Genomic DNA, 26,650 nt, shown 5'->3' with positions numbered 1-26,650 from the left:
TGCCGGGGACGACAGCGCGCCACAGCAAGACCCTTGCCGGGCCACACGGCAAGACCCTTGTCGAGCCACCCGGCAAGGCTCCCACCAAGGACGCCAGCGGGGCCACCGCCAGGCCCGCGCCAACCAAGTTTCTACCGCCGCTCACATGCAGCTGCCATCCCAACCAGCTGGGCAGGCACCTGCGTGGCAACATGCAGCTCGCAGACCAACTCATCAAGCACCTGCGTGGCGGCATGCAGATCTTCATGGAGGCTCCACCACCGCGCCACCTCAGCTGCCTGCCTGCCTACGTGACGCCGCATGCGTCGCTGGCCAGGGCGCGTGTCGAAGCAAGGAGGAGCGGCAACGGACGGGACGGGCCTCGCCCCCGTCCCCAATAAAGCAAGGGGACACCTAAGCTACGCATTAAATGCGTCTTGTCCTGTAATACGAGCGATAAGCTCATAGCACCGTACGCCTTTCCACCTCCTGTGTGCTACTATGGCAACCCCTTTCGACTATAATAGGAGGCCATGGCATACTGGAGAAGGATTCGGCTTTTTCGAACCACGCACTCACCACAACTAGTTCGAGAGCTCAAGAACTCTCTGAAATACACCCACCAAAGCAGGACTAGGGTTTTAGGCATCCTCGTGGCCCGAACCTGGGTAAACGATCCTTGTGCTGGTTACTAAGCCTGCTCTTCTCCCAACCCCGCGCCCCGGCAACCGTAATAGGGATTCTTGTGATCCCATAGGTGTCGTTCCACACCGACATCTTTGGCGCGCCAGGTAGGGGGGCGCAATTGTGAGAATCTGGTCTAGTAGTTAGCCTAGCAGTTCTTCGTCGCCATGGCTCCTAAGAAGAAGACGGCCACGGCGATCGGCTCGTTGGGAGCCGAACGGCCCGTGCCGGTGCGGACAAGCAGTGGACCGGTCGCGGACAGGACCCGGGCCGCGGTCCGCGAGCACCAGCATCGCCCTGGCGGTCAGAGCCTGGCGAGCGGCGTCGTTCGCACGCCAGACGACTGGCCGCACATTGCTGGATCCGAAGACAGAGCTGGGCCCCCCGCAGGCGGCGCAGGGCCCTCCAGGGGTGTCGTTGTGCCACCTCCGGGCGGCGCCACGACCTCCAAGATGCCCACACCGGCGACCACTCCGCGCTCTTCCCATGGTGTGTGCGCCGAGCAGCGTCACCACGCTGGCGACCCTGGGCACCGCCGTGGGAAGAGCCCTGTGCGTCATCCGCGAGATGAAGGGGTTCAGCATGCCCGCCGAAGTGCTGGCGAAAATGGCACGCAGCCGCGGGGTCGTAACGGAGCTCCTTCTAACGTAGTTAGAAGTCGAAGCGCGCCGCGATCCACGCAGCTGTCGCTGCCGCCCACACCAGCAGAAGCTTTGGCATGCGCGCAGCTGCTCCTCGACTTCCCTCCTGCTGCAGAGAAGCTCGACGAGTGGAGGGCCACCATCCAGAGCCTTGTCGCCATCGCCAACAAAGACGATCCGCGGCCGGCAGGGCCCTCGGGTCGGCACTCCACCGAGCCACCACATGCTGGCACTGGGAGGACCGGGGGAGCTGCGGCCACGGTGCACTCTCCTCCTCCTTGCCAGCCGCCGCGGGCGTCGGCCCGTCGTGACGACGCTTGTGATAATATCTCCATAGCGTCGTCCGACCCGCGGACCCCCCGCGACCAGCGCCAGGTTCTTCGGGAACGAGCTCACGAAGACGCTCGGACCACCGTCGAGCGCCGGCGCGAAACGTGCTGCTAGTCGGACAAGCGGGCGGGACCCGCTATGGACCACCCAGCACCGGGGGGATCCTGCGGCCTACCTTACGAGGTGGGCTGCCCGGCCTTCACCCGTGAGCTGCGGAAGTTCCAGTGGCCGTCCCACCGCACGTTCAAGCCCGACATCGGCGAGAAGTACACTGGCAAGACCCATCCGTCCGAGTTCCTCAGCATCTACACCATCGCGATGCGGGCTGCTGGAGCTTGCGACGACAAGGTGCTTGCCAACTATTTCCCGCTGGCGCTGAAGCCCAATGTTATGTCTTGGTTGATGCACTTGCCGGTGGATTCCATTTCTTCTTGGTCGGATCTGTGCCATGAGTTCATTGGCGCTTTCACAGGAGGCCACCAGGCTCATGGCCAGGCCAGTGATCTGCATATCATTCCCTAGAAGGAAGGGGAAACCCTGCGCAAGTACATCCAGAGATTCAGCCGGGTGCAGTACAACATCCCCGACGTTCATCCCGCCGCTGTGATCAGTGCGTTCCACCAGAACGTGCGCAACCGCAAGATGCGCGAAGAGCTGGCGATGACCAAGGTTAAGGATGTGGCCGAGCTCTACGTTCTGGCCGATAGGTGCGCTCGGGCTGAAGAGGGAAGGAAGTACCCCGGCGAAGACGCCGGTGCGGAAACCGACTCTACCGATGAAGACGCCGCCACCCCGACGAAGAAGGGCCGGCGTCGCAACAGGAAACGCAAAGACAAGGCCGTGCTTGCCGTTGAAGGATCTGATGACACCGGTGCCGGCAAGAATGTCAAGGCAGACGCCCCCAGCAAGGAGATTGCCGGGTGCGCCGCCTGCTGGGCCTTGGCGGCTACCGACAAGCCAGGAAGCTCCGGCAAGCAATACTGCAAGATCCACCGCACCAAGGGCACGACCTCCAGAACTGCCGACAAGTCGAGCTGCTTGCTGAGAAGCAAAAAGCTGAGTACGAGAGGCGGGACAAGGAGAAGGACCAGGACAGTACTGAGGGATCCGGCAAGAAGCGTGGCAGCCAAGGAAGCCGCCCCGGCAAGGACAACCAGCAAGAGAGGCCCGCCCGGGGCCGTGACAAGAAACAAGAAGACGATGATCACGACGAGGACGATGAGTCCGGTGAGCAAGGGTTCCAGAAGGCTACGAAGGTCATGTGCGTCGATGGCGGCGCCTCGCTGCATACTTCTCACCGCCAGCTCAAGCAGTGGGCGCGTGAGAGTACAGCAGCGGAGCCGTCGTTCAACGCTCAGAAGCCGCTGAAGTGGTCCAGCACGCCCCTCATCTTTGACGCCGAGGACCACCCTGACCGCACAACCGCGGTCGGGTGTTTTCCATTGTTGGTCTCGCCAATGATACGCAACCTCAGGGTGAACAAGATGTTGGTTGACGGCGGGGCCGGCCTGAACCTGATCATGCCTGTCGTGATAAAAAGATTGCAAATCCCTGATGGAGACCTCGAGGAAACGGGCACGTTTCAAGGGGTCAATCCGGGGAGGAGCCAGCCGAAGGGGAAGGTCACACTGCCCGTGACGTTTGGAGGGGAGTTGAACTAGAGAACGGAGAGGATCACCTTCGACGTGGCCGAGATCCCCTTGCCCTACAACGGTATCCTCGGCCGCCCGGCACTAGCCAAGTTCATGGCAGCATCACACTACGCCTACAACATGCTAAAGATGCCCGGGCCGTTGACCATCATCTCCGTCCCCCCCCCCCCCAACAAGAAGGACGCGCTGATCTGCGCCGACCAACTCTACCGGGAAGCAGTTGCACCAGCTGCCGTCAAGGCGCCTGCTCCTGCCGCTGAAGGCCCAGGAGGGAAGAAGAAGCCCGGCAAGACCTCTCGCACCCACTCCGGCAAGCGCACCTCCTCGGAGTGTTGTGCTACCGTCAAGGATGTGCCAGAGAGCTCTACCGACAAGAGCAAGAAATCCAGAGTTGAGCCGCCGCAGACCAAGAGGGTGTCCGCCAGAGAGGATGGCACGGGAGGGGCCTTCACCATAGGCTCCACCTGTCGTGGTATTCTCACGGGGGGGGGGGGGTGCGAGTCGACAGATGCCACAAGGGCTTTGTGTGAGGGTAAGACTGCTGCTGATAGGACCGGGAGCGGGTATGCGAGTAGCACGCGCTAGTTTACCCAGGTTCGGGGCTCTCCGGAGAGATAATACCCCTACTCCTGCATGTCTGAGCATATATATCTGGGGTGTACATCGGGCAATACAAAGTGCTCCTAGAGCTGTATCTGGGGGCAGTGCCATGGGCATCTGCCTCCATATATGTGTGCACAAGGCACGCTTTAGTGGCCGGCCATGAGCATGGCCGTATGTGTGCTTGGGCATGCTTGCCCGTGGGAATGGATGGATGGATGGCTAGCTAGCTCTCTTGCTAGCTAGCTTGCTTGTTGTGTACGTGTGAGTCCATCCATGGATGGATGGATGTGTGTCTCCTTTTATAGGAGAGGGTAGCTTAGTATGTAAGCTAGCTAGTGGGCATGGGTAAGGCATGGTGCATGTCATGCTTGTCCCCTGGGTCACTTCATAAATAGTGCCAGGAGACAAGTGACACTATACATGATGGCGGGGATGACACGTGAATAGTGCTCGGGTACGACCGTCTCGTCGGTGTCTTGTCGATGCCGGGTCGGACTGCAGTCGGCAGCTGGCTAGTCGATGCAGTCGGTCAGCTGGCAGCCGGCCGGGTGGAGCAGTCGGACTGAGGAGCCGGCAGGAGCGGCCGGGCAGTCGGACTGAGGGGCTTTGCTAGCCCCGATGTCTTGAAATGTTGTCTTGTCGTCTTCGGGATACCCATGTCCAATTACTCCGACAGTAGCCCCCAAGCCTCCGGGCAACTTGGCAAAGTCGGGCGGAGGTTTTTTCGCGAGTGTTCATGGAAATGATCATGCAAAAGAGAAAGTTAGTCCATGCAGATATGTCAAGTGATTGCTTTTTAGCACTGCAAGTTTTATGCGGAGGGTGCCGACTCGGTTTCGTCCGAGCCCCCTTTCATCTCTTTCATGTTCCCTCCGCTCTTTGGCTTGTGCTCTCGCTTGCCGGACAGCCGCTCTGCGGTCTGTGGCTGAGAGTGGGCCGCAGAGTGGAGTGTACAATACTCAGACTCTGGGAGCGAATTTAACCGAGTAGATACTCATAAAGAAAACGGTCGGGTCGCCCGAAGCGTTTTTCTTCCCGGACGTTTTTCGCGTGGGTGGCCTTCAGCTTTCACTCTTGCCAGTCGGACAGCCGCTCTGCGGTCTGTGACTAAGAGTGGGCTTTTCATACCACGCACGCTACTAAGCCGTCTGCGGGAACTAACATCTCAGGCCAAGCGGCCAGCCCCCGGGCCAACTCTGGCTGGCGCCGGGGCGAATAGTGATGCAACTGTAATGAAATGCGGAGATAGCCCCCGAGCATCGCTCGAGGTTATCCGTGCTCTCGCGGTGAAAAAACCTGCGGGTGAGGAGCTCACATTGGTTTTCGTGTAGCCGAGGCGGAGTTTGCCGAAGAGAGCCAGCGCACCCGCTGGGTGTAGCCATCACACCCAGTGGGTGTAGCCTTCGAGCCCCCGATCGCTCGAAGGAGGGTCCCGGCCGGTCAGGCTCGACCGGCTAGGCGGCGAGGCGTCTTACAGCACCCGTTTTCTTCTTCTGCCGGCTGCTGGCAGCCGGACGAAACTCTTCTCTTGTCTCTGTGGGGGCGCGCCAGCGCACCCACTGGGTGTAGCCCCCGAGATTCGGGCCGACTGCTGAGCAGTCGGGCCGGATCTTCCGGCAACTACTTTGTCTTCTTTCCTCGCGGGGCGCGTCAGCGCACCCGCTGGGTGTAGCCCCCGAGATTCGGGCCGAGTGCTGAGCAGTCGGGCCGGATCTCCCGGCAACTACTTTGTCTTCTCTCCTCGCGGGGGCGCGTCAGCGCACCCGCTGGGTGTAGCCCCCGAGATTCGGGCCGACTGCTGAGCAGTCGGGCCGGATCTCCCGGCAACTACTTTGTCTTCTCTTTCTTCGCGGGGGCGCGTCAGCACACCCGCTGGGTGTAGCCCCCGAGATTCGGGCCGACTGCTGAGCAGTCGCCGGATCTCTCGGCGACTACTTTGTCTTCTCTCCTCGCGGGGGCGCGTCAGCGCACCCGCTGGGTGTGCCGTCGGAACAGGAGCCAGACCAGCCGGCTTGGCACTACCGACAGCGTGGGTCACGACTGACCGTCCGAGTGGCGAAGCAGGCGGACGAATCATCCGGACGGGTGTTTCTTTTCTTCTCTTTGTCCCAGCCGACTTCTTTCTCTCTCTTTTTTTTTCTATCTTTTCCTTCTCTCCAGCCGGCCAGGGGAACTCGCGGTATACAACCGGCGTGGGCGCGGCGAGAGGCGGAGCAGTCGGCGCGTGGCGGCATCCCGGCGGGCGGAGCTGGCGGGGCGCGGGAGCTGAAGCCGGCAAGGGGCGGAGCAGCGGCCGGGAGCTGGCGCTGCGGCGCGAGGTGGAGGAGGAGGCCTGGAGGGGCCGACCCGCGGGGAACAGGCGGAACCGGCCCATGGGGCAGCGAGGCCGGCCAGCGGCGAGGCGGCCTCGAGGCAAGCGAGGCCGGCCAGCGCGGGAGCTGGCTCTCGGAAGAGCGAGGCGTCGCCGAAGCGCGCTATGAGGGCCGGATGCGGCGGGGACCCGCAGCATGGGGAGGCGGCCGTAGAGGCGCGTGGGGGAGCCAGCCCGTCCAGGTGGAGGCGGCAGCTGGGTACTGGAGCCATGGGGATGGCGGGCCGGCGTCGGAGAGCTCGGACGCAGGGGCGGGAGGCGGAGCCGGCTACGGGCGCGGAGCACCCAGCCGGAGCGGCGAGGCACGGGAAGCCGGCCACCGGACGGGAGGAGCCTGGCGCGCAGGCGAGGCCGAGCGGAGCGGAGGCCGGCAGGCGCGGCGGGAGGCGGCCAGGCACGGGCGAAGGCGGAGATGCCGGGGCGCGGGGTCGGTGCAGCGGGACGGACGCCGGCTAGCGGGGCAAGGCGGCCGTGGCAAGGCGAAGCCGGCCCGCGGGAGCCGGCGGGCGGGCGAGGCGGCCTGGCAGGGGCGGAGCAGTGGCCAGCACGGGAGTGGCGGTGCTCGGGAGCCGGCCGGGTCGGAGCCGGAGCCGGCGCGGGCGGTAGGCGACCGGTCGGAGCCAGCAGCCGGCCCGGGCGGGGAGCCGGCCACGAGCACGGTCCGGGTCGTGGACGCGCGCGGGGCGGCCGGACGGAGGCGCGGCGCAGCGCCTGAGAGGCGCGGGGGCGCGAAGGGGAGAGCCGGGCGCGAGCTCGGCAAAGCCGGCCAGCTCGTCGGAGCCGTGGAGGAGCGAGGCGGCGGGATGCGCGGCCGCGGGACAGAGCAGGCGGAGGGCGACGGGGCCGGCGCCGTGGTGCCGTTGGAGGAGAGGTGGCCGGAGCGGTGCAGAGCCGGCGCACTCGGGCGCTCAGGTGCGGAGCGAGGCGTGCGGAACGGGAGCCAACCCCGAGCAGTGCCTGGCCGGAGGCGGAGGCGCGAGGCGCGCGGTAGAGGCGTCCGGGCCTGCAGGCGGCCGGAGCCGGCCAGCCGACCAGCCGGCGTGGGAGCTGCGGGTGCGGACCCGGCGGTGGCGGAGAGCCGGACGAGCGGGATGCGGCCGCGGCGGGAGCGGAAGCCGGCCACCGCAGCGGCGGCCGACGCGGGCGGGGAGGCACGCGAGGGGAGCAAAGGCACGGCGCGCTGCGGGGCTCGGGAGGGAGAGCTCGCACGCAGGGGCGGGTAGTGTACTTCTTGTATCCGGCCAGTGTCTGACTGCCGTCCGGCTAGTGTGTATGCTGTGTACGAGCAATATCTGGGACGTGTTTGGCCATTGACTGGCATTATCTGACCATAGGTAAGGAAGTGTACGACCATGGTATGAGGATTGACTGGCTTGCTGGCTAGCGTGTATGAAGGAGCGACCGCGCACTACGGCCACAGCTAGACGAGCATGGAGGGGAGCAGACGCGAGCGACGTGGCACGGCGCGCGCACCGATACGGCCGACCGAAGCGAGGCACCGCACGCGCGGCGCGTGTGCGGACGGACGATCGGCGTTGCAATGGTGATGATGACGGAGGCGGCGAGGCCGACGACGAGGATGCGCCGTCCCTCGCGGCCGCTCCGGGGGCGGGTCGAAGTCGAGCCCCCGAGCGCTACCGGAGAGACGGCGCGACGCCGCGGCGGTGATGGCGAAGATGGTCCCGACGGCGAGGACGCGCCGCCCCTCGCGGCCATTCCGAGGGTGTGTCGATATCGAGCCCTCGACCGCTATCGGAGGGACGGCGCGACGCCGCAGTGATGATGACGAAGGCGAGGCCTACGGCAAGGATGCGCCGCCCCTCGCGGCCATTCCGAGGGTGTGTCGATATCGAGCCCTCGACCGCTATCGGAGGGACGGTGCGACGCCGCGGTGGTGATGGCGAAGATGGTCCCGCCCGGACTACGAAACCAGCAGCAGCGCGGTAGCATAGTACCGCCCCACGGTGGGCGCCAACTGTCGTGGTATTCTCACGGGGGGGGTGCGAGTCGACAGATGCCACAAGGGCTTTGTGTGAGGGTAAGACTGCTGCTGATAGGACCGGGAGCGGGTATGCGAGTAGCACGCGCTAGTTTACCCAGGTTCGGGGCTCTCCGGAGAGATAATACCCCTACTCCTGCATGTCTGAGCATATATATCTGGGGTGTACATCGGGCAATACAAAGTGCTCCTAGAGCTGTATCTGGGGGCAGTGCCATGGGCATCTGCCTCCATATATGTGTGCACAAGGCACGCTTTAGTGGCCGGCCATGAGCATGGCCGTATGTGTGCTTGGGCATGCTTGCCCGTGGGAATGGATGGATGGATGGCTAGCTAGCTCTCTTGCTAGCTAGCTTGCTTGTTGTGTACGTGTGAGTCCATCCATGGATGGATGGATGTGTGTCTCCTTTTATAGGAGAGGGTAGCTTAGTATGTAAGCTAGCTAGTGGGCATGGGTAAGGCATGGTGCATGTCATGCTTGTCCCCTGGGTCACTTCATAAATAGTGCCAGGAGACAAGTGACACTATACATGATGGCGGGGATGACACGTGAATAGTGCTCGGGTACGACCGTCTCGTCGGTGTCTTGTCGATGCCGGGTCGGACTGCAGTCGGCAGCCGGCTAGTCGATGCAGTCGGTCAGCTGGCAGCCGGCCGGGTGGAGCAGTCGGACTGAGGAGCCGGCAGGAGCGGCCGGGCAGTCGGACTGAGGGGCTTTGCTAGCCCCGATGTCTTGAAATGTTGTCTTGTCGTCTTCGGGATACCCGTGTCCAATTACTCCGACACCACCCTTGACAGCAAATAGGAAGGCGCGCTCGTCACCTTCCTGCGGGCGAATGTCGACGTGTTTGTGTGGCAAGCATCTGACATCCCCGGTGTTCCCAGGGAGGTGATCGAGCACCACCTAGCTGTCTGCCCTCATGCGCGGCCCGTCAAGCAGAAGGCCAGAAAGGAGGCTCTGGAGAGGCAGGAGTTCATCACAGAGGAGATCAGGAAGTTGGAAGCGGCAGGTTTGGTGAGAGGAGTGCTCCACCCAACGTGGTTGGCCAATCCGGTAGTGGTGCGCAAGGCGAATGGGAAGTGGAGGCTGTGTATTGATTACACAGATATCAATAAGGCTTGTCCCAAGGACCCCTTCCCGTTGCCGCGCATCGACCAGATTGTTGACTCCACGGCCGGGTGTGATCTGTTATCATTCCTCGATGCCTACTCGGGCTACCACCAAATCTTCATGACAAAAGAGGATGAAGAAAAGACAGCATTCATCACCCCATGTGGTACGTATTGCTTTTTACGGATGCCTTTCGGCTTGAAGAGTGCTGGCTCCACGTTTGCAAGAGTAGTCCAGATTGGTTTTGAACCCCAGCTCCATAGAAATATGAAGGCATACATGGATGACATAGTGGTCAAAACCAAGGATGGGCCAACTCTTGTGCAAGATCTGGAGAGACATTTGCCAACCTGCGCAAGATCAACCTCAAACTGAACCCTGAGAAGTGTGTCTTCGGCGTTCCGTCCGGCAAGCTTCTCGGGTTCTTTGTGTCACAACGCGGGATCGAGGCAAACCCAAACAAAATCAAGGCTATCGAGCAGATTGAGGCGCCCAAGCGGATCAAGGATGTGCGTCGGCTCACCGGCTGCGTCGCCGCCATGAGCTGATTCATCTCCAAGTCCGCCGAGAGCGCCCTTCCTTTCTTTAAAATCTTGAAGAAGGCAGGCCCAATGGAGTGGATCCCAGAAGCCGAGGCAGCATTGCAGGATCTGAAGAAATACCTTTCCTCCACGCCAATACTGGTTGCGCCTAAACCACAAGAGCTGTTGCTGCTGTATCTAGCGGCGACGAATCAAGTGGTCAGTGCCACACTGGTGGCGCAGAGAGAGGTTGACGAAGAGGCAGTGGTGGCGGCAGAACCAGCGGATGGAAAGCCAAAGATCCCCCCGGCAGGGCCTGGTGCTGGCAAGGCAGGGCCCTCGGCAGGATCTGGTGCCACCGAGGCAGTGCTCGCGCAGTCATGCGAGGTGGTGCAGAAGAAGAAGATGATGCAACACCCAGTTTACTTTGTCAGCTCCCTCTTGCAGGGGGCTAGGTCGAGGTATTCCGGTGTGCAAAAATTGCTCTTCGGCCTCCTTATGGTCTCGAGGAATCTGCGTCATTACTTCCAAGCCCACGAGATCACTGTTGTCACCCGCCCCCCATTGCAACGGATACTGCATAACTCAGATGCGACCGGAAGGATTGTGGAATGGGCCTTGGAATTGTCAAGCTTTGGTTTAAAGTTTGAGAGTTCCTCGACAATCCAGAGCAGATTCTTGGTGGAGTTCATTGCAGAATGGACCTCGACGCCTAACGAAGAAATCCAGGAGACCAGTCTCCCCGGCAAGGAAGCAGACCGCGACTGGATCATGTACTTTGATGGGGCTTTCTCGCTGCAAGGCACCGGTGCTGGTGTGCTGCTCGTCGCACCCACTGGAGAGCACCTCTAGTACGTGATCCAGATGAACTTCCCCAGGGAGATGTCCACCAACAACACTGCTAAGTACGAGGGATTGCTTGCCGGTCTCAGGATCGCGGCAGACCTCGGGGTTCAGAAGCTCATCGTCAGGGGTGACTCGCAGCTCGTTGTCAGACAGGTCAACAAATATTATCAGAGCCCATTGATGGAGGCTTACGTAGATGAGGTGAGGAAGCTAGAGGAATGCTTTGACGGTATCCAAGCGGAGCACGTCCCCCGAATGGAGAACGACATTGCCGATTACCTGTCAAAGCGTGCCGCATTCAAGCTACCTATGGAACCAGGTACCTTTTTGCTCCGGTTAACTCAACCATCCGTCGAACCATCAACAGGGCAGAACAAGCGGAGGAAGTCAGGTCCCGGCAAGTACTTTCCTACCGAGCCCCCTGGGGCCACCGGCAAGGGTGCTGCCGCGGACGCTGAGCCTGCCCAAGAGCAACTGGCTCCGGCAGGGCGTCAAGCCCTGGCCGCAGAGACAGCCGCTCCCATGGCGGGAGAGATGCCTTTGGTCCTTGCCGTCGAGCCCCAGGCTCCGGCATGGGCGCAGCATACTGTCCAATTTCTCCAAACAGGGGAGCTTCCTGAGGAGCAGGAAGAAGCGGAGAAAGTAGCCCATCGGTCCGCCCTGTACCAGTTCGTCGACGATGTCCTGTACAGAAGAAGGCCGAATGACGTGAAATTGAAGTGCATCCCCCGGGAGGAAGGACTAGAGCTGTTGGCAGAGATACATGGAGGCATATGTGGCTCCCACATAGGGTCGAGGGCCCTTGCCGGAAAGGCGTCCCGGCAAGGTTTCTTTTGGCCCACCGCCCTCCAGGATGCGACGGCACTAGTAACCAAGTGTGAAGCGTGTCAGTTCCATTCAAAGAAGCTTCATCAACCAGCTCAAGCCCTTCAAACAATCCCTCTCTCCTGGCCATTATCGGTCTGGGGGCTCGATATACTGGGCCCTTTCCCCTGCGCTGTTGGGGGCTTTGAGTACTTGTACGTTGCAATCGACAAGTTCACAAAGTGGCCGGAGGTGGAAGCAGTGATAAAGGTGACTGCTCAGTCAGCTGTCAAGTTTTTCAAAGGACTGGTCTGCCGTTTTGGTGTGCCAAACAGAGTCATCACCGACAACGGCACGTAGTTCACAAGCCACACCTTCATGCAATACATCCAAGACCTCGGCATCAAGGTCTGTTTTGCTTTTGTGGCACACCCACGGAGCAACGGCCAAGCGGAGAGGGCAAATGCTAAAGTGTTGCAAGGCCTAAGAACAAAGACTTTTGACAAGCTGCGCAAGAGTGGAAGGCGCTGGATTGATGAATTGCCGGCGGTTCTTTGGTCGATCAGGACGACGCCAAATCGAGCCACCAGCCAGACACCTTTTGCCCTGGTATACGGGGCAGAAGCAGTTCTCCCCACGGAACTCATATACGGGTCACCTCGAGTGCTCACTTATGATGAGCTTGAGCAAGAGCAGTTGCACCAAGATGACGCAACGCCCCTTGAGGAAGATCGTCTTCGGGCGGCTGTGAGAGCAGCGCGCTACCAGCAAGCCTTGCGCCGCTACCATAGCCGCAAGGTTCATGCCCGAAGCTTTGAGGAAGGCGACCTTGTTCTTCGGCGCACGGCCAAGAATTCCACCAAGTTGACGCCAAAGTGGGAAGGCCCTTATCGGGTAATACGAGTCACCAGGCCCGGCGCAGTCCGCCTGGAGACCGAAGATGTTGTCCTAGTGAGCAACTCCTGGAACATCGAGCATCTTCGCAAGTTTTACCCGTAAGGCGCGGCTTGCCGGGCCTCCCGGCAAGCCACCTTTTGTACAAGCTTTGCCGGCAAGGCATGTAACCCTTTGTACAAAGCCAGGCGCAGACCCTGAGCATAAATAAATGAAGCGCTGGCACCCTAAGTTATAGCATGCATGCTAGGTCGAGTCTCTTCCTTGGTTAGGGTTGATAGTGCTTAGCGGCGACTAACCCCTAGCCTAGAGGTCGAGTGCACGTCTATCTGTTTCTTTTCTGTCCTCCTTTGGTTCGCAGGGCACATGAGCACTTCTGCTGAGCTACTTGGAAGAAGGGAAACCGACCGGCGTCCCGACCCCGGCAAACCAGAGTTGCCGGGGGCTGCAAGCACAAGGATCCAACCGCGGCAAGACAAGGTTGCCGGGGGCTGCAGATCCAGATAAGTCTTTCATCCTCTATCATGCATTTCGGAACGGAACTGGGGTATGTGAAACCTCGTTTTATTTCTAGGCCACCGTGCTCCCCTTTTCTATACCCAAGGATTATCTCCTGGGCCTGGATTTGGTTGTAGTCACGGTGGCAAGGAAGTAGAACGAGGAGCCTAAGCCCGCTTCATCCGTGCCTCCGCCAAGGGCGCGAGAATGGTCGAGCGAAGTAGGGGGACGGCAAGGCCTGTTGCCAGGTGAAAACGTTTATCTTAAATTGTAACAAGGATTCGTTCCTTGTCGCGGGGGTTTGCCCACGAACGAAAACCCCGGCAAACATCCCTTTTTCATTAAAAGCATCCCACACAGGTATAGTCCGTACGGAATGAAAAACATGCACAAAGGGGATTACAAGCTTTAAAACTTAACAAGGCCCGAAGGCTTACAGATTAAAAAAGAGATAAGATGCCCGTGATCCATTTCTTGTCTCTCTCCTCAGGAGGCAGGTTAAGAAGGCGAGAGGGCAAAAGGGGCGCCTAGGCGAGCTACGAGCAGCAGAAAGCACCAAGAGAACACCTCGGTGGCCGCCCACGGGTGGGCCGGTGATGACGGTGCCGGGAAATGAGGTGGAAGACGAGGCGGCAGGACCGACAGTACGCGACGAAGGCGTCGGTGCCCGCGTACTCCGAGTTGACAGCCATGCCGCCCGCCCTCTTCCTCTTTAGCAGCCTCCCGACGCCAGCCGCCCAAGGAGACGGCCCCGAGAAGTTCAAGGAGCTGGCCCCACCCCCGGCAAAACCCTGCCGGAGGAGCGGCCAGGTGCAGATGCTGCTGCTGCCGCACCCGCCCAAGCGCGGGGCGTCCGACGCCTAGTCGGACTCGTCCTCGTCATCTGCCCCGCTGTCCTCCTCATCACTTTCGCTCGAGGAAGAGCTTCCATCGTCGGAATCTCCATCGAAGGAGCTCTCCACGCAGCACTTCAGGCGAGTTCCGAAGTCTCCAAAGACCTTGACGGAGAGCAGGCCGTCCTCCATTAATTTGAAGTAGAGGACGAGCCCCGCCGTCAGGCTCTGGATGCGAGCGAACGTCTTCCACCTGCGACGAAGGTACATGACCCGAGGAGCCGGGAAGTCGACGTCGACCCGCGTGCCCCCATTCCCACAACCCGTCATGTGCAATCTGAGGGATTGGGGCGGGTCACGCTCCATCTCCCGAGCAAACGGGGCGGGAAGACGAAGACGGCGACGTGGAGGCCGGCGTAGCCTGATGAAGAACTCGCGGGGCTGGTCTCCAACATGGCCTTCCATCGGAAAAGGCATCATTGGCGGGGGCAAGGCCGGCGCGCCGCCCCGTCCTCCTCTTCCCTGAGCACTACGACCTCTGCCCCGGCCTCGCCCCCTCCCCCTTCCCCTCGCGGCCGGTTCCACCACCGCGGGCTCAGGAGGAGGAGGGACGCGCTGTCGTGCGGTGACCCTCGCCGCCACCGTCGAGGGACCAGGATTCCTCTTCTCCATGGCGAGTGAAAGGAAGAAGCAAAAGCGAGAGGAGATAGATGACAGAAGAGTGCGGGACGCCATCCCCCCTTCCCCCTCTTTATAAAGGGGCGGGGTCGGGGCTCGGCCGCCCCGCTCGGCCAATCCAGCCACCAAAGGCGCAGGGAATTAGGACCGACCCGCTGCCCCAACCAGCGACGGCCCGGTTTCCCGCCTCCACCGCTTGCCACCCTAGGCGCATGAAGGACGCGTGGGGGACGTGCAGAATCGAGGGGACGGGTGAAGCGACCTCTCCCCACCCCGTGATCTTGGGGAGTGTATGCCTTGAAGACCGCGACCCGGCCCAATTCAGTAAATGAGCCGCGCCTCCACGCCTCCCTCTTTTTACGGGGAAGGCGTGAGCCGCCTCTTTACTGCGATGTGACGCATGCGTGTGGAAACCGCCCCACGCATGCCGCCCACGTCACGCGCACCCCTCCATGCCGCGCCGCGCGCGCGGGTCATGGAAAGCGCATCGCGCGAAAAGTTTTACCGCGGTAAAAACCGCCCCGCCTGCCCGCGCACCGTTTTGGGCCTGGCCCAACAACGTGTCGCGCTTATGTGTGGCCCAGGCCCGGGGGCTCCTGTCGGTGTACAAAAAGAGGGGCGCACTTTTGTACCCCTTTACCTGTGCACGGGCAGTCGGAGCCGTGCCCACGGTCACACCAAGCAGAACAGGGGAGGTGAGCCAAGGTAAGACCGAAGCCCAAGATAATCAGAGCAACTCCAAGGCCAAGACCACAAGGAGCAGAGGGACGAAGCAGGTTCCCCCGGCAAGACCCTTGCCGGGGCAGCTCGCCCCACACCAACAGAGCGAGCCACCCTTGAGCCCACGGTCTCCAACATCACGTTGGGCCAGGGCTCGGGAGGCACCTCCATGATGGCATGCAGATCTTTGTGAAGACAAGGAACACTCAAGATCAGATGAGGATTAGAAGACGACAATCCTCGGCAAGATCCTTGCCGAGGAAGGCCACCAGACCCCCGGCAAGGTCCTTGCCGGGGACGACAGCGCGCCACGGCAAGACCCTTGTCGGGCCACACGGCAAGACCCTTGCCGAGCCACCCGGCAAGGCTCTCACCAAGGACGCCAGCGGGGCCACCGCCAGGCCCGCGCCAACCAAGTTTCTACCGCCGCTCACATGAAGCTGCCAGCCCAACCAGCTGGGCAGGCACCTGCGTGGCAACATGCAGCTCCCAGACCAACTCATCAAGCGCCTGCGTGGCGGCATGCAGATCTTCGTGGAGGCTCCACCACCGCGCCACCTCAGCTGCCTGCCTGCCTATGTGACGCCGCATCCGTCGCTGGCCAGGGCGCGTGTCGAAGCAAGGAGCAGTGGCGACGGACGGGACGGGCCTCGCCCCCGTCCCCAATAAAGCAAGGGACACCTAAGCTACGCATTAAATGCGTCTTGTCCTGTAATACGAGCGATAAGCTCATAGCACTGTACGCCTTTCCACCTCCTGTGTGCCACTATGGCAACCCCTTTCGACTATAAAAGGAGGCCCATGGCATACTGGAGAAGGATTCGGCTTTTTCAAACCACGCACTCACCACAGCTAGTTTGAGAGCTCAAGAACTCTCTGAAATACACCCACCAAAGCAGGACTAGGGTTTTACGCATCCTCGCGGCCCGAACCTGGGTAAACGATCCTTGTGCTGGTTACTAATCCTGCTCTTCTCGCAACCCCGCGCCCCGGCAACCGTAGTAGGGATTCTTGTGATCCCATAGGTGTCGTTCCACACCGACAAAAGGTGTGTACAGCAAGGATGATTGTGGTAAACTAAAAAGCAAAGACTCAAATCATACAAGACGCTCCAAGCAAAACACATATCATGTGGTGAATAAAAATATAGCTCCAAGTAAAATTACCGATGGAAGTAGACGAAAGAGGGGATGCCTTCCAGGGCATCCCCAAGCTTTGGCTTTTTGGTGTCCTTAGATTATCTTGGGGTGCCATGGGCATCCCCAAGCTTAGGCTCTTGCCACTCCTTGTTCCATAATCCATCAAATCTTTCACCCAAAACTTGAAAACTTCACAACACAAAACTTAACAGAAAATCTCGTGAGCTCCGTTAGCGAAAGAAAACAAAACACCACTTCAAGGTACTGTAATGAACTCATTCTTTATTTATATTGGTGTTAAACCTACTGTATTCCAACTTCTCTATGGTTTATAAACTATTTTAGTAGTCATAGATTCATCAAAATAAGCAAACAACACACGAAAAACAGAATCTGTCAAAAACAGAACAGTCTGTAGTAATCTGTAACTAGCGCAAACTTCTGGAACTCCAAAAATTCAGCCAAAATAGGACGACCTAGACAATGTTTTTATTGATCAGCAGCAATTGGAATCAATATTTTATCACGTTCTGGTGATTCTTAACAATTATTTTCGTGAACAGAAAGTGTGTGGAATTTTCTGCAAGATCAAATAACTATCATCCAAGAAGATCCTATAGGTTTAACTTGGCACAAACACTAATTAAAACATAAAAACAAGTCTAACCAGAGGCTAGATCAAAGATTATTCCTAAACAGAAGCAAAAAGCAAAAAACTAAAAATAAAATTGGGTTGCCTCCCAACAAGCGCTATCGTTTAACGCCCCTAGCTAGGCATTCAGATTTCAATGATGCTCACATGAAAGACAAGAATTGAAGCACAAAGAGAGCGTCATATAGCATGTGAAAAACACATCTAAGTCTAACATACTTCCTATGCATAGGCATTTTATAAGCAAACAAAATATCAAGGCAAGCAAAAACTAGCATATGCATGGAAGAAGGAAGAAACAATAGCAATCTCAACATAACGAGAGGTAATTTGGTGACATGAAAATTTCTACAACCATATTTTCCTCTCTCATAATAATTACATGTAGGATCATAAGCAAATTCAACAAAATATCTATCAGATAACAAATTCTGAACACGATCCACATGCATGCAAAGTTGACACTCTTCCAAAATAGTGGGATTAACATTAACTGAAGTCATGACCTCTCCAAACCCACTTTTATCAAAAACGTCATAAGATTGAACATTCTCCAAGTATGTGGGATCTAAAGTTGACACTCTTCCAAACCTACTTTCAATATCATTGCAAACACTATTATCAATCTCATATTCATCATGGGGCTTAAATAAATTTTTAAGATCAAAAGAAGAATCACCCCAATCATGATCATTGCAACAAATAGTAGTCATAACAAAACTAGCATCCCCAAGCTTGATGTTTTGCATATCATTAACACAATTGACATTAAGAGAGTTTATAATAACATCATTGCAATCATGCTTTTCATCGAAGGAACTATCAAGTATGGGTGCAATAGCAACGATCTCATGTTTAACGTAAGGAACTATAGCAAATTCATCTTCATAAATATTTGCATCATGGCCACAAGAATCGCAAGCATCATGTTTATCAAGGGATATTTAAATCAAATCACCGGAATCATAATTATCCATAGATTCATGCATATCATTATTTTCTTCCAAAGCAACGGTCATTCTTTCAATAAATTCTTTGACATAGACATTATGAGCATAGTTTTCATAGCAATATTTAAGTATGTAAAAATTTTCAGATTCGTAGAGAGTAATATCATACTTTTCAATCAAAGAAGCAACTTCATAAGCACCCTTAAAAGCAACAAATTCTTCAATTTGTTCGATATCGTAGTAACTATAAACACCCCTTGCATAAGAAGATAAGATTTCATTATCATTAAACTCACATAGGTAGGGGAGGTGTTTTTTAGGGTTCTTAGAGTAACAAGTAAAATTACAAATTTCACAAAGATTCCAAGCATAACACAACAATCTGTTTATTTGACCCCATAAGAGTCTCCCTTTTTCAGACAAACGGTGACGCACAAAATGAGCATGCTCGTCTAAAGATTTCCCATCAACTAGGCTAGTTGGGGTTTCAGCACGAGCGCATAAGGATCGAAGATGATCCAAGTAGAACAATTTAAGTGGATCCATAACAATAGATTTTCAGCAAGCAAATAGAAGGCACATGGAACATACGGGAGAAGGCGAAGAAAAGAGGGCGAATAAAGCGGCAAGGGTGAAGTGGGGGAGAGGAAAACGAGAGGCAAATGGCAAATAATGTAATGCGAGGGATAAGAGTTTGTGATGGGTACTTGGTATGTAGACTTTTGCGTAGACTCCCCGGCAATGGCGCCAGAAATCCTTCTTGCTACCTCTTGAGCACTGCGTTGGTTTTCCCTTGAAGAGGAAAGGGTGATGCAGCAAAGTAGCGTAAGTATTTCCCTCAGTTTTTGAGAACCAAGGTATCAATCCAGTAGGAGGCCACGCACGAGTCCCTCGCACCTACACAAACAAATAAATCCTCGCAACCAACGCAATAAAGGGCTTGTCAATCCCTTCACGATCACTTACGAGAGTGAGATCTGATAGATATGATAGGATAATATTTTTGGTATTTTTATGATAAATATGCAAAGTAAAGAAAGTAAAATAAAAACGGCACCAGAAATAGCTTGTTGTCAGGAGATTAATATGATGGAAAATAGGCCCGGGGGGCATAGGTTTCACTAGTGGCTTCTCTCAAGAGCATAAGTATTTACGGTGGGTGAACAAATTACTATTGAGCAATTGACAGAATTGAGCATAGTTATGAGAATATCTAGGTATGATCATGTATATAGGCATCACGTCCGAGACAAGTAGACCGACTCCTGCCTGCATCTACTACTATTACTCCACACATCGACCGCTATCCAGCATGCATCTAGAGTATTAAGTTCATAAGAACAGAGTAACGCTTTAAGCAAGATGACATGATGTAGAGGGATAAACTCATGCAATATGATATAAACCCCATCTTGTTATCCTCGATGGCAACAACACAATACGTGCCTTGCTGCCCCTACTGTCACTGGGAAAGGACACCGCAAGATTGAACCCAAAGCTAAGCACTTCTCCCATTGCAAGAAAGATCAATCTAGTAGGCCAAACCAAACTGATAATTCGAAGAGACTTGCAAAGATAACCAATCATACATAAAAGAATTCAGAGAAGATTCAAATATTGTTCATAGATAAACTTGATCATAAACCCACAATTCATCGGTCTCAACACACCGCAAAAGAAGATTACATCAAATAGATCTCCACGAGAGAGGCGGAGAACATTGTATTGAGGTCCAAAAAGAGAGAAGAAGTCATCTAGCTAATAACTATGGACCCGAAGGTCTGAGGTAAACTACTCACGCTTCATCGGAGAGGCTATGGTGTTGATGTAGAAGCCCTCCGTGATCGATGCCCCCTCCGGCGGAGCTCCGGAACAGGCCCCAAGATGGGATCTCACGGGTACAGAAGGTTGCGGTGGTGGAATTAGTTTTTTGGCTCCGTATCTAGTAGTTTGGGGGTACGTAGGTATATATAGGAGGAAGAAGTACGTCGGTGGAGCAACGTGGGGCCCACGAGGGTGGAGGGCGCGTCCAGGGGGTAGGTGCGCCCCCTACCTCGTGGCTTCCTGGTTGATGTCTTGACGTAGGGTCCAAGTCCTCTGGATCACGTTCGTTCCGAAAATCATGTTCCCGTAGGTTTCATTCCGTTTGGACTCCGTTTGATATTCTTTTTCTGCGAAACTCTGAAATAGGCAAAAAACATCAATTCTGGGATGGGCCTCCGGTTAATAGGTTAGTCCCAAAAATAATATAAAAGTGTATAATAAAGCCCAATAATGTCCAAAACAGAATATAATATAGCATGGAGCAATCAAAAATATGTTGGAGACGTATCATGCATCTTTTCAACATTATCAATATCTTGGCTAACACTTGCTTGAATTTTGTGCCGTTCATCCTAACCGAGCTACTGCATAAGCCTTTACTTGTAGGTGTGAGAAAACAAAACCCGGTACCAATTCTCCTATTATAGCATTTTGTTGAGTGATACTCGATACATCCTCAATCTTCGGAAAAGTTAACGTTGGTATTGTTCTCTCATTTTCCTACTCATCACCATTTGGTTATGATGGATAGGACAAGTTCTTCGGCGAACCCACTCTTCGAGGATAAAGATGACGAACGCGACTACGTCACCAAAAATCACTTCTTCGTCGCCCAATGAGCTCTCCATCAAGAAAGTGAAGCTTTGAGCTATCGCATCGAGCAACTCGCCACCGACCTATGCCAATCACTTCGGGACTATCTTGATGCCAAGCTCAACACTCAAATGGAGGAATTTCACAACATGATTGTGAGCCGCGCATCCTTCACAACTTCTTCATCAAGACGACGCCACTCAAGTCGACACTCTTCGGCCTACTCTTCTTCCGATGCAAATCCTCCTTGAGCTCGCTCACCTCTTTGCAATGAAAACCAAAATCCATTCCATGGCAATGGTTTGCGAGACCGAGTCCGAGCACATGAAAAAGTGTGACACCAAGAACAAGACGCCGTGGACCAAGAGCAACCGCGACAACCACAACGTCCACGTCAAACACCTCAAGACGACAACACACTGCGACAAGAGCAACAAAGCCGTGAAGAATAAGCACTTGAAGCACAACACGCACTCCACGAGGCCACTTGAGCCGTCAACGAACGCAGCTGTCAAGTGCGTGAACAAGAAGAAGCGCTTCACAAAGAACAACAAGATGAAGCCGCTCGCCATGGAGAGCAACAAGAAAGAAGGAATCGAGCACAGATGCATCAACCTAATCGGTGCCCTGGGCAGCCCAGTAGACGGGTCAGGCGAGCCAGCTGTCGAGGCGGGCGGCGGCGGCGGCGAGGGCGAGCACAGCGACGACGTCGCGCACTACGTACCCCATGGAGCGCCACGGGTCCTTGACCCAGCAGCGCTTGGGGATGGCGGCGCGGATGTCAGCCAGCCCGAATGGCGGCGGCACCCCTAGGTCGAACCGGCCGGAGGTCTCCTCCCCTTTCTGAGCCGCGACGTCCCGGGAGGAGGAGCCGTCGTCCTCAGCGGTGATGAGGCAGGCGGGCGCGACGACGGCCACGCGGAGCGAGAGCGTGCGGGGGGCGCGGTGGAGAAGGTGAGGAGGGACGGCGGGGGAGGGAGCGCGACGGCGCGACACAGGAGGGGGCAGGGGCATGAGGCCGCAACAGCATTGGTGGAGGAGCAGGCGCACCATTGTTGCGCCAGCGGGTTTTGAGGATTAAGCCAGTTTTATTACTCAAAGTCCACAGAGAGTGGATACAAGCTAGGTCATGGGGTTGGCCAAGCCAAACATGGCGCCCTGGACCCCTTCTGAGACAATCTGGCTAAACTATGTGCTTCATAATTCACAGCACGACACTCAAAAGAAAAAATACATTGAAATTGAGTAGCTCGGAGATTGATCTCGTTCACTATTGCACCATATTTGCCCCCGACTGCCTTTAGTAATATCCGAGACGACTTGCTTGCAATCAGAGGCAATCACAAAGTTGTTAAGGAGAAGATCCTCTGCCAAAGCCATTGCCTCCCTGCATGCCATTGCTTCCAGTGAAGCTGGGTCATCAACGCCTTCGACCACTAGGGCAGAGCTCCCCAAATAATTGCCGCTGGAGTCGCGACATACCGCTGCGGCAGAACCTCCCCTCCCTTGCCTGACTGCAACATCGACATGTATCTTCGCATAGCCCATCGGAGGTGCTTTAGGTCGCTGCGGCGCTGCCTGGCCAGAGTTAGATACCACCTCATGCACCACCTTTGGCTTTATCATGTTCATCTCATCGCAGTATCTTCTGCTAAAATTTTGAACTGCTTGAGGGCTCTGAAAAATTCCCTCATGGATCGCCTTACGCCTCGCATACCATATCGACCAAAGTTATTGATAGGAGGACAAACTGATCATGTGTAAGAGATTCCATCAGTGCAAAAAGCCATGGCTTCGCTTTTGGTTCTTCAAGCACCAACATTTTATGTGCGAGGTCTTCATCCACCAACGCCCATATGCACCTAGACAGTGTGCACTGCAAGAGGGAGTGTTTCCACGAATCCGGCATTCCGCATAAACCACATGTGCTAGTAGTAGACATATGACGGCGGGCCCGCACATCCTCAGTAGATAGCGAGTGTTTCGAAAGCCTCCACATGAACATACGAACCTTGACTGGTACCTCGGTGTTCCAAAGTTTCTTCCACATCCCCTCCTCGGCATTTAAAGTTGACGTTCCTGGCAAACCCTCAAGCCATGCCTCGCGGCGTTGCTTGGTCGTGACCAACATCCTGCATGCAGATTTTACTGAGAAAGAGCCATTGTTCTCAAAGTTCCAGCACCAAAAATCATATATATTGCGTGTGCATAGAGGAATGCCCAATATGATCTTAGCGTCCATAGGCATAAAAACTTCGCTCACCCTTTGTCTGTTCCAACTGGCCGAGGCTGCGCCGGCGGGTGAGGCTGTCGTATCCGAGCATATAGTAGTAGTGGGTGGCCACGGCTCGGTGGGCCGGGCTACGTGGGCCTCGGCATCCCGCGACCACGAGCCGGACACGAGGGCCTCCCCGGTCTGTGTGGCTCACACCGGTGGTGGTGCTGGTTTGGTGTTGGTATCTGAATCCAAATATCAAAGCTAGTCACAACAAATGGAATGGACCAAACGCAACTGCTTGGAGTGGAAACCATGGCATTTTATTGTTTTCGTCCTTGTCGACGACGGAATAAGATGCAACTGCACCCACACGTGAAGATCGACGAATTGGGGGGAAACGACAACATGCGCATCGCAGCTTGAGAGCCAACAGTGCAACATGTTAGGGAAAAATGTGTCAACATCAGACACAACCAACTACCCCAATGCATGTCACCTACTTTGCTCGAGAGGGCTCTTGAGCAATTTGATTAACCCTGCACTGCACAACGATGCTTTCGCAAAATGCGAGCAGTTCAATTTGTTTTCTCCTTTTATCTTTTCTTACAGGAAAGCCAAACGGAATGACCACGGAAGAGAAAAATCAATCTACGGTAAGTAGGCTGTAGGTTGCGCCTCATTCTTCCACCCTTGGTCGCTCAGCTTGCTCTATGCTGCAAAGCGATTGGCTAATGAGACTGGTCTTGTTAAAGAAACGCTTGCGGAAGAAGACGAGCGTTGACCAAAAAAGTAAGAAATTGTTGTGCGTAAGAGCGCGTTATGAAATTCGTTCTTTTACCTCAAGTTTTGTCCTGCCGATATATTAAGAAATCCATTAGGGTGGCTTATTCTCCCGTAGCTTTGCTTCACTACCCCTACCCTTCCGCCACCCCACCCCTCCCCCCTCCCCTAAAAGCTTTACGGATTAGTGGTCGACATAAGGGTAGTATCTTTTTGTTTAACCAGTCCGTTTATCTCTCCCTTTCTCTCTCCTAAACTCTCATTTTCTTCTTCTCATTCGGCACAACAGCGGCAAATCACCACATATTCTTCCACCGCCGACGTTGCTCACACAAATTAACTAATTCTAGCCCCCTCTCATTATTGGGAGTGGTTCTTAATCTTGGATTCCTTGTTTATTACTACCTCTGATCCATTGTAAGTGGCGTGGTTTTGAACTAGGAGTTTTGAACTAACCCCACTTCAAAACTGCGACACTTATTTTGGATCGTAGGGAGTACTAAGTTTATTTGGGCATCCATTATTTGTGTCTTCTGTCGTTCCCAATGCCACTGCTAGAGGAACATGTTGTTTTAGTAGAAAAATAAAATGTTTCATCAAATGAGAACAGATAGGATTGTTGCTTCAATCATGTTAGAAGAAATCTCTAGCCATAGCTCGACGGGTCTTGACCCTTAGTTTGGTGCCTTGCACGGTCGTCGGCACTCGTGGTAGTGGGATATCCGAATTTTAAGGCAAAATTTGTAAATACACAATTACTATTTATACAGTGTATTTTGAGATCCCTAAACTTACTTAGGGGGAGGGGGTTGAACAAAAGCAAACCTCATCTAATAAGACACTAGAAAGCATATCACGATATTTTTGCTAGACTGTAAGCATTGGAGGTCGCAACCGAGATAATTAGGGATATCAAAATACACACACAACACACACACACGCGCGCACGCACGCACGCGCACGCACACACACACACACACTTATATATATATCTACCCTCAAAGACCGACAGACCTCGGGTAGGGGGCCCCCAAGCTATGAGATCGGATCGATGGGTAACAGGAGACAATGGACACAGCGTTTCTACCCAGGTTCGAGCCCTCTCGAAGAGGTAAAACCCTACGTCCTGCTCTGGCTTATATTATGTATATATCAATGTATAGAGTTCATCTACCTCAACATCGTAAGTTGTGGACTAAACCCTAAGGCTAGTATGGATGATGGTAATGAATGAATGAGATCACCTTTACGGGCTCAACCCTCCGGTTTATATAGGCACCGAGGGTATCTAGGGTTACATAAGATTGGTTGTCGACTAGAGATCACATGCCGAACGTAGTAGTTATCCTTGGAGTACACGTCAAGTCATCGGCGGTGTTCGATACATCGCGGGTTTGAGGCCTCCGAAGTTCTTTCTTTATCATGGGTCGTCAGCTTGGCCCAGGGCCAAGATCAGCTAAGCTAGGACCCCCTAGTCCATGACACCATCACCAGCCCTCCCTCGTCGCTCGGCGGTTCGCTCGTATTCCCATGCAATACAGTTTGAGTCGACGTAGGTCCCCACAACCTTCGTGCCTACATGCCGGCCGAATCTTCGGCCAGTCGCACCACGTCGCTCGCTTAAGTTTTCTCTCCACATTAGCATTTGGGCCCACCCACCGCTTATCTCTTCACGATGCAGTACAACCATTCATTCCCCTCACAGCTCTCTCCCCTCAATAGCTATCTCGCCAGCCATGGGCCACGACACAACAATCTTCCCGGCGAGCGGCTCCTGCCATGGTGCTTGTGCGACTCCTACCTCCCGATGGCTGCGACGCTCACGCGGCTCCTTCCTCTCCCACGAATACGGGGGTAGTGTGGTGGGCAGTGCTGCAACTCAAGGGCGCCCGCATCCATGGTTTGTTTTGTGACAGGCGGTGCAGCGAGGTAGCAGCTGCAACGGTGTTGCAACTAGCAGTAGCTTGTGATGGAGATGACGACCCCTTGTGAAAGGATCGATATAGTTGACTAGAGGGGGGGTGAATAGGCAACTAACAATTTTTAGCTTTTCTTTACCAAATTAAAATTTGCATCAAAGTAGGTTGTCTAGATATGCAACTAGGTGAGCAACCTATATGATGCAACAACAACAAGCACACAAGCAAGCAAGGAATACAACACAATATAAGCTTGCACAAGTAAAGGTAAGAGATAACCAAGAGTGGAGCCGGTGGAGATGAGGATGTGTTACCGAAGTTCCTTCCCTTTGAGAGGAAGTATGTCTCCGTTAGAGCGGTGTGGAGGCACAATGCTCCCCAAGAGGCCACTAGGGCCACCGTATTCTCCTCACGCCCTCACACAATGTGAGATGCCGTGATTCCACTATTGGTGCCCTTGGAGGCGGCGACCGAACCTTTACAAACAAGGTTGGGGCAATCTCCACAACTTAATCGGAGGCTCCCAACGACACCACGAAGCTTCACCATAATGGAATATGGCTCCGCGGTGACCTCAACCGTCTAGGGTGCTCAAACACCCAAGAGTAACAAGATCCGCAAGGGATTAGTCGGGGGGAATCAATTTCTCTTGGTGGAAGTGTAGATCGGGGCCTTCTCAACCAATCCCTAGAAAATCAACAAGTTTGATTGGCTAGGGAGAGAGCTCGGGTGAAAATGGAGCTTTGAGCAACAATGGAGCTTTCGGGAGGGAAGAGGTAGTCTTCTTGGGGAAGAAGACCCTCTTTATATAGTGGGTGAAAAGATCCAACCGTTACCAACCCACTCAGCCCGCGACACGTGGTACTACCGCATACGCTCGCGGTACTACCGCAAGGGGTTGTGGTACTACCGCTTGAAGTTGCGGTAGCACCGCTCGCACGACAGAGACCAGTCGAGGCCCTGTTGCGTATAGCAACGAGCGGTAGAACCGTCGGAGCAGTACTGCCGCGCACCCTTGCGGTACTACCGCAAGGCCGGGCTCAACTGGGCTGGAAAGGCACGGACTAAATAATTTACGTCTGTGGCTACTTCCGCTGAGTTTAGGACTGTGCGAAAATCCGGCACAGTACTACCGGTCGCAGGGAGCGGTACTACCGCGTGGGGGCGGAAGTAAAAAAATTACTTCTGCAC

The 26,650-nt window shown here is 55.2% G+C and overlaps 1 protein-coding gene across 1 annotated transcript; it reads right to left on the bottom strand.

Annotated features, from left to right (window-relative positions):
* Positions 1-21,190: 21,190 nt before the first annotated feature.
* On the bottom strand, positions 21,191-21,595 carry LOC109775702 (omega-3 fatty acid desaturase, chloroplastic-like). The gene has a single exon (XM_020334413.1). The coding sequence runs from the start codon at positions 21,593-21,595 to the stop codon at positions 21,191-21,193; it is 405 nt and encodes a 134-aa protein (XP_020190002.1).
* Positions 21,596-26,650: the final 5,055 nt, after the last annotated feature.

The sequence above is a fragment of the Aegilops tauschii genome, chromosome 2, assembly GCF_002575655.3.
Source record: "Aegilops tauschii subsp. strangulata cultivar AL8/78 chromosome 2, Aet v6.0, whole genome shotgun sequence".
NCBI lineage: Eukaryota > Viridiplantae > Streptophyta > Magnoliopsida > Poales > Poaceae > Aegilops > Aegilops tauschii.
This window is presented reverse-complemented; position numbering and strand designations above follow the sequence as displayed.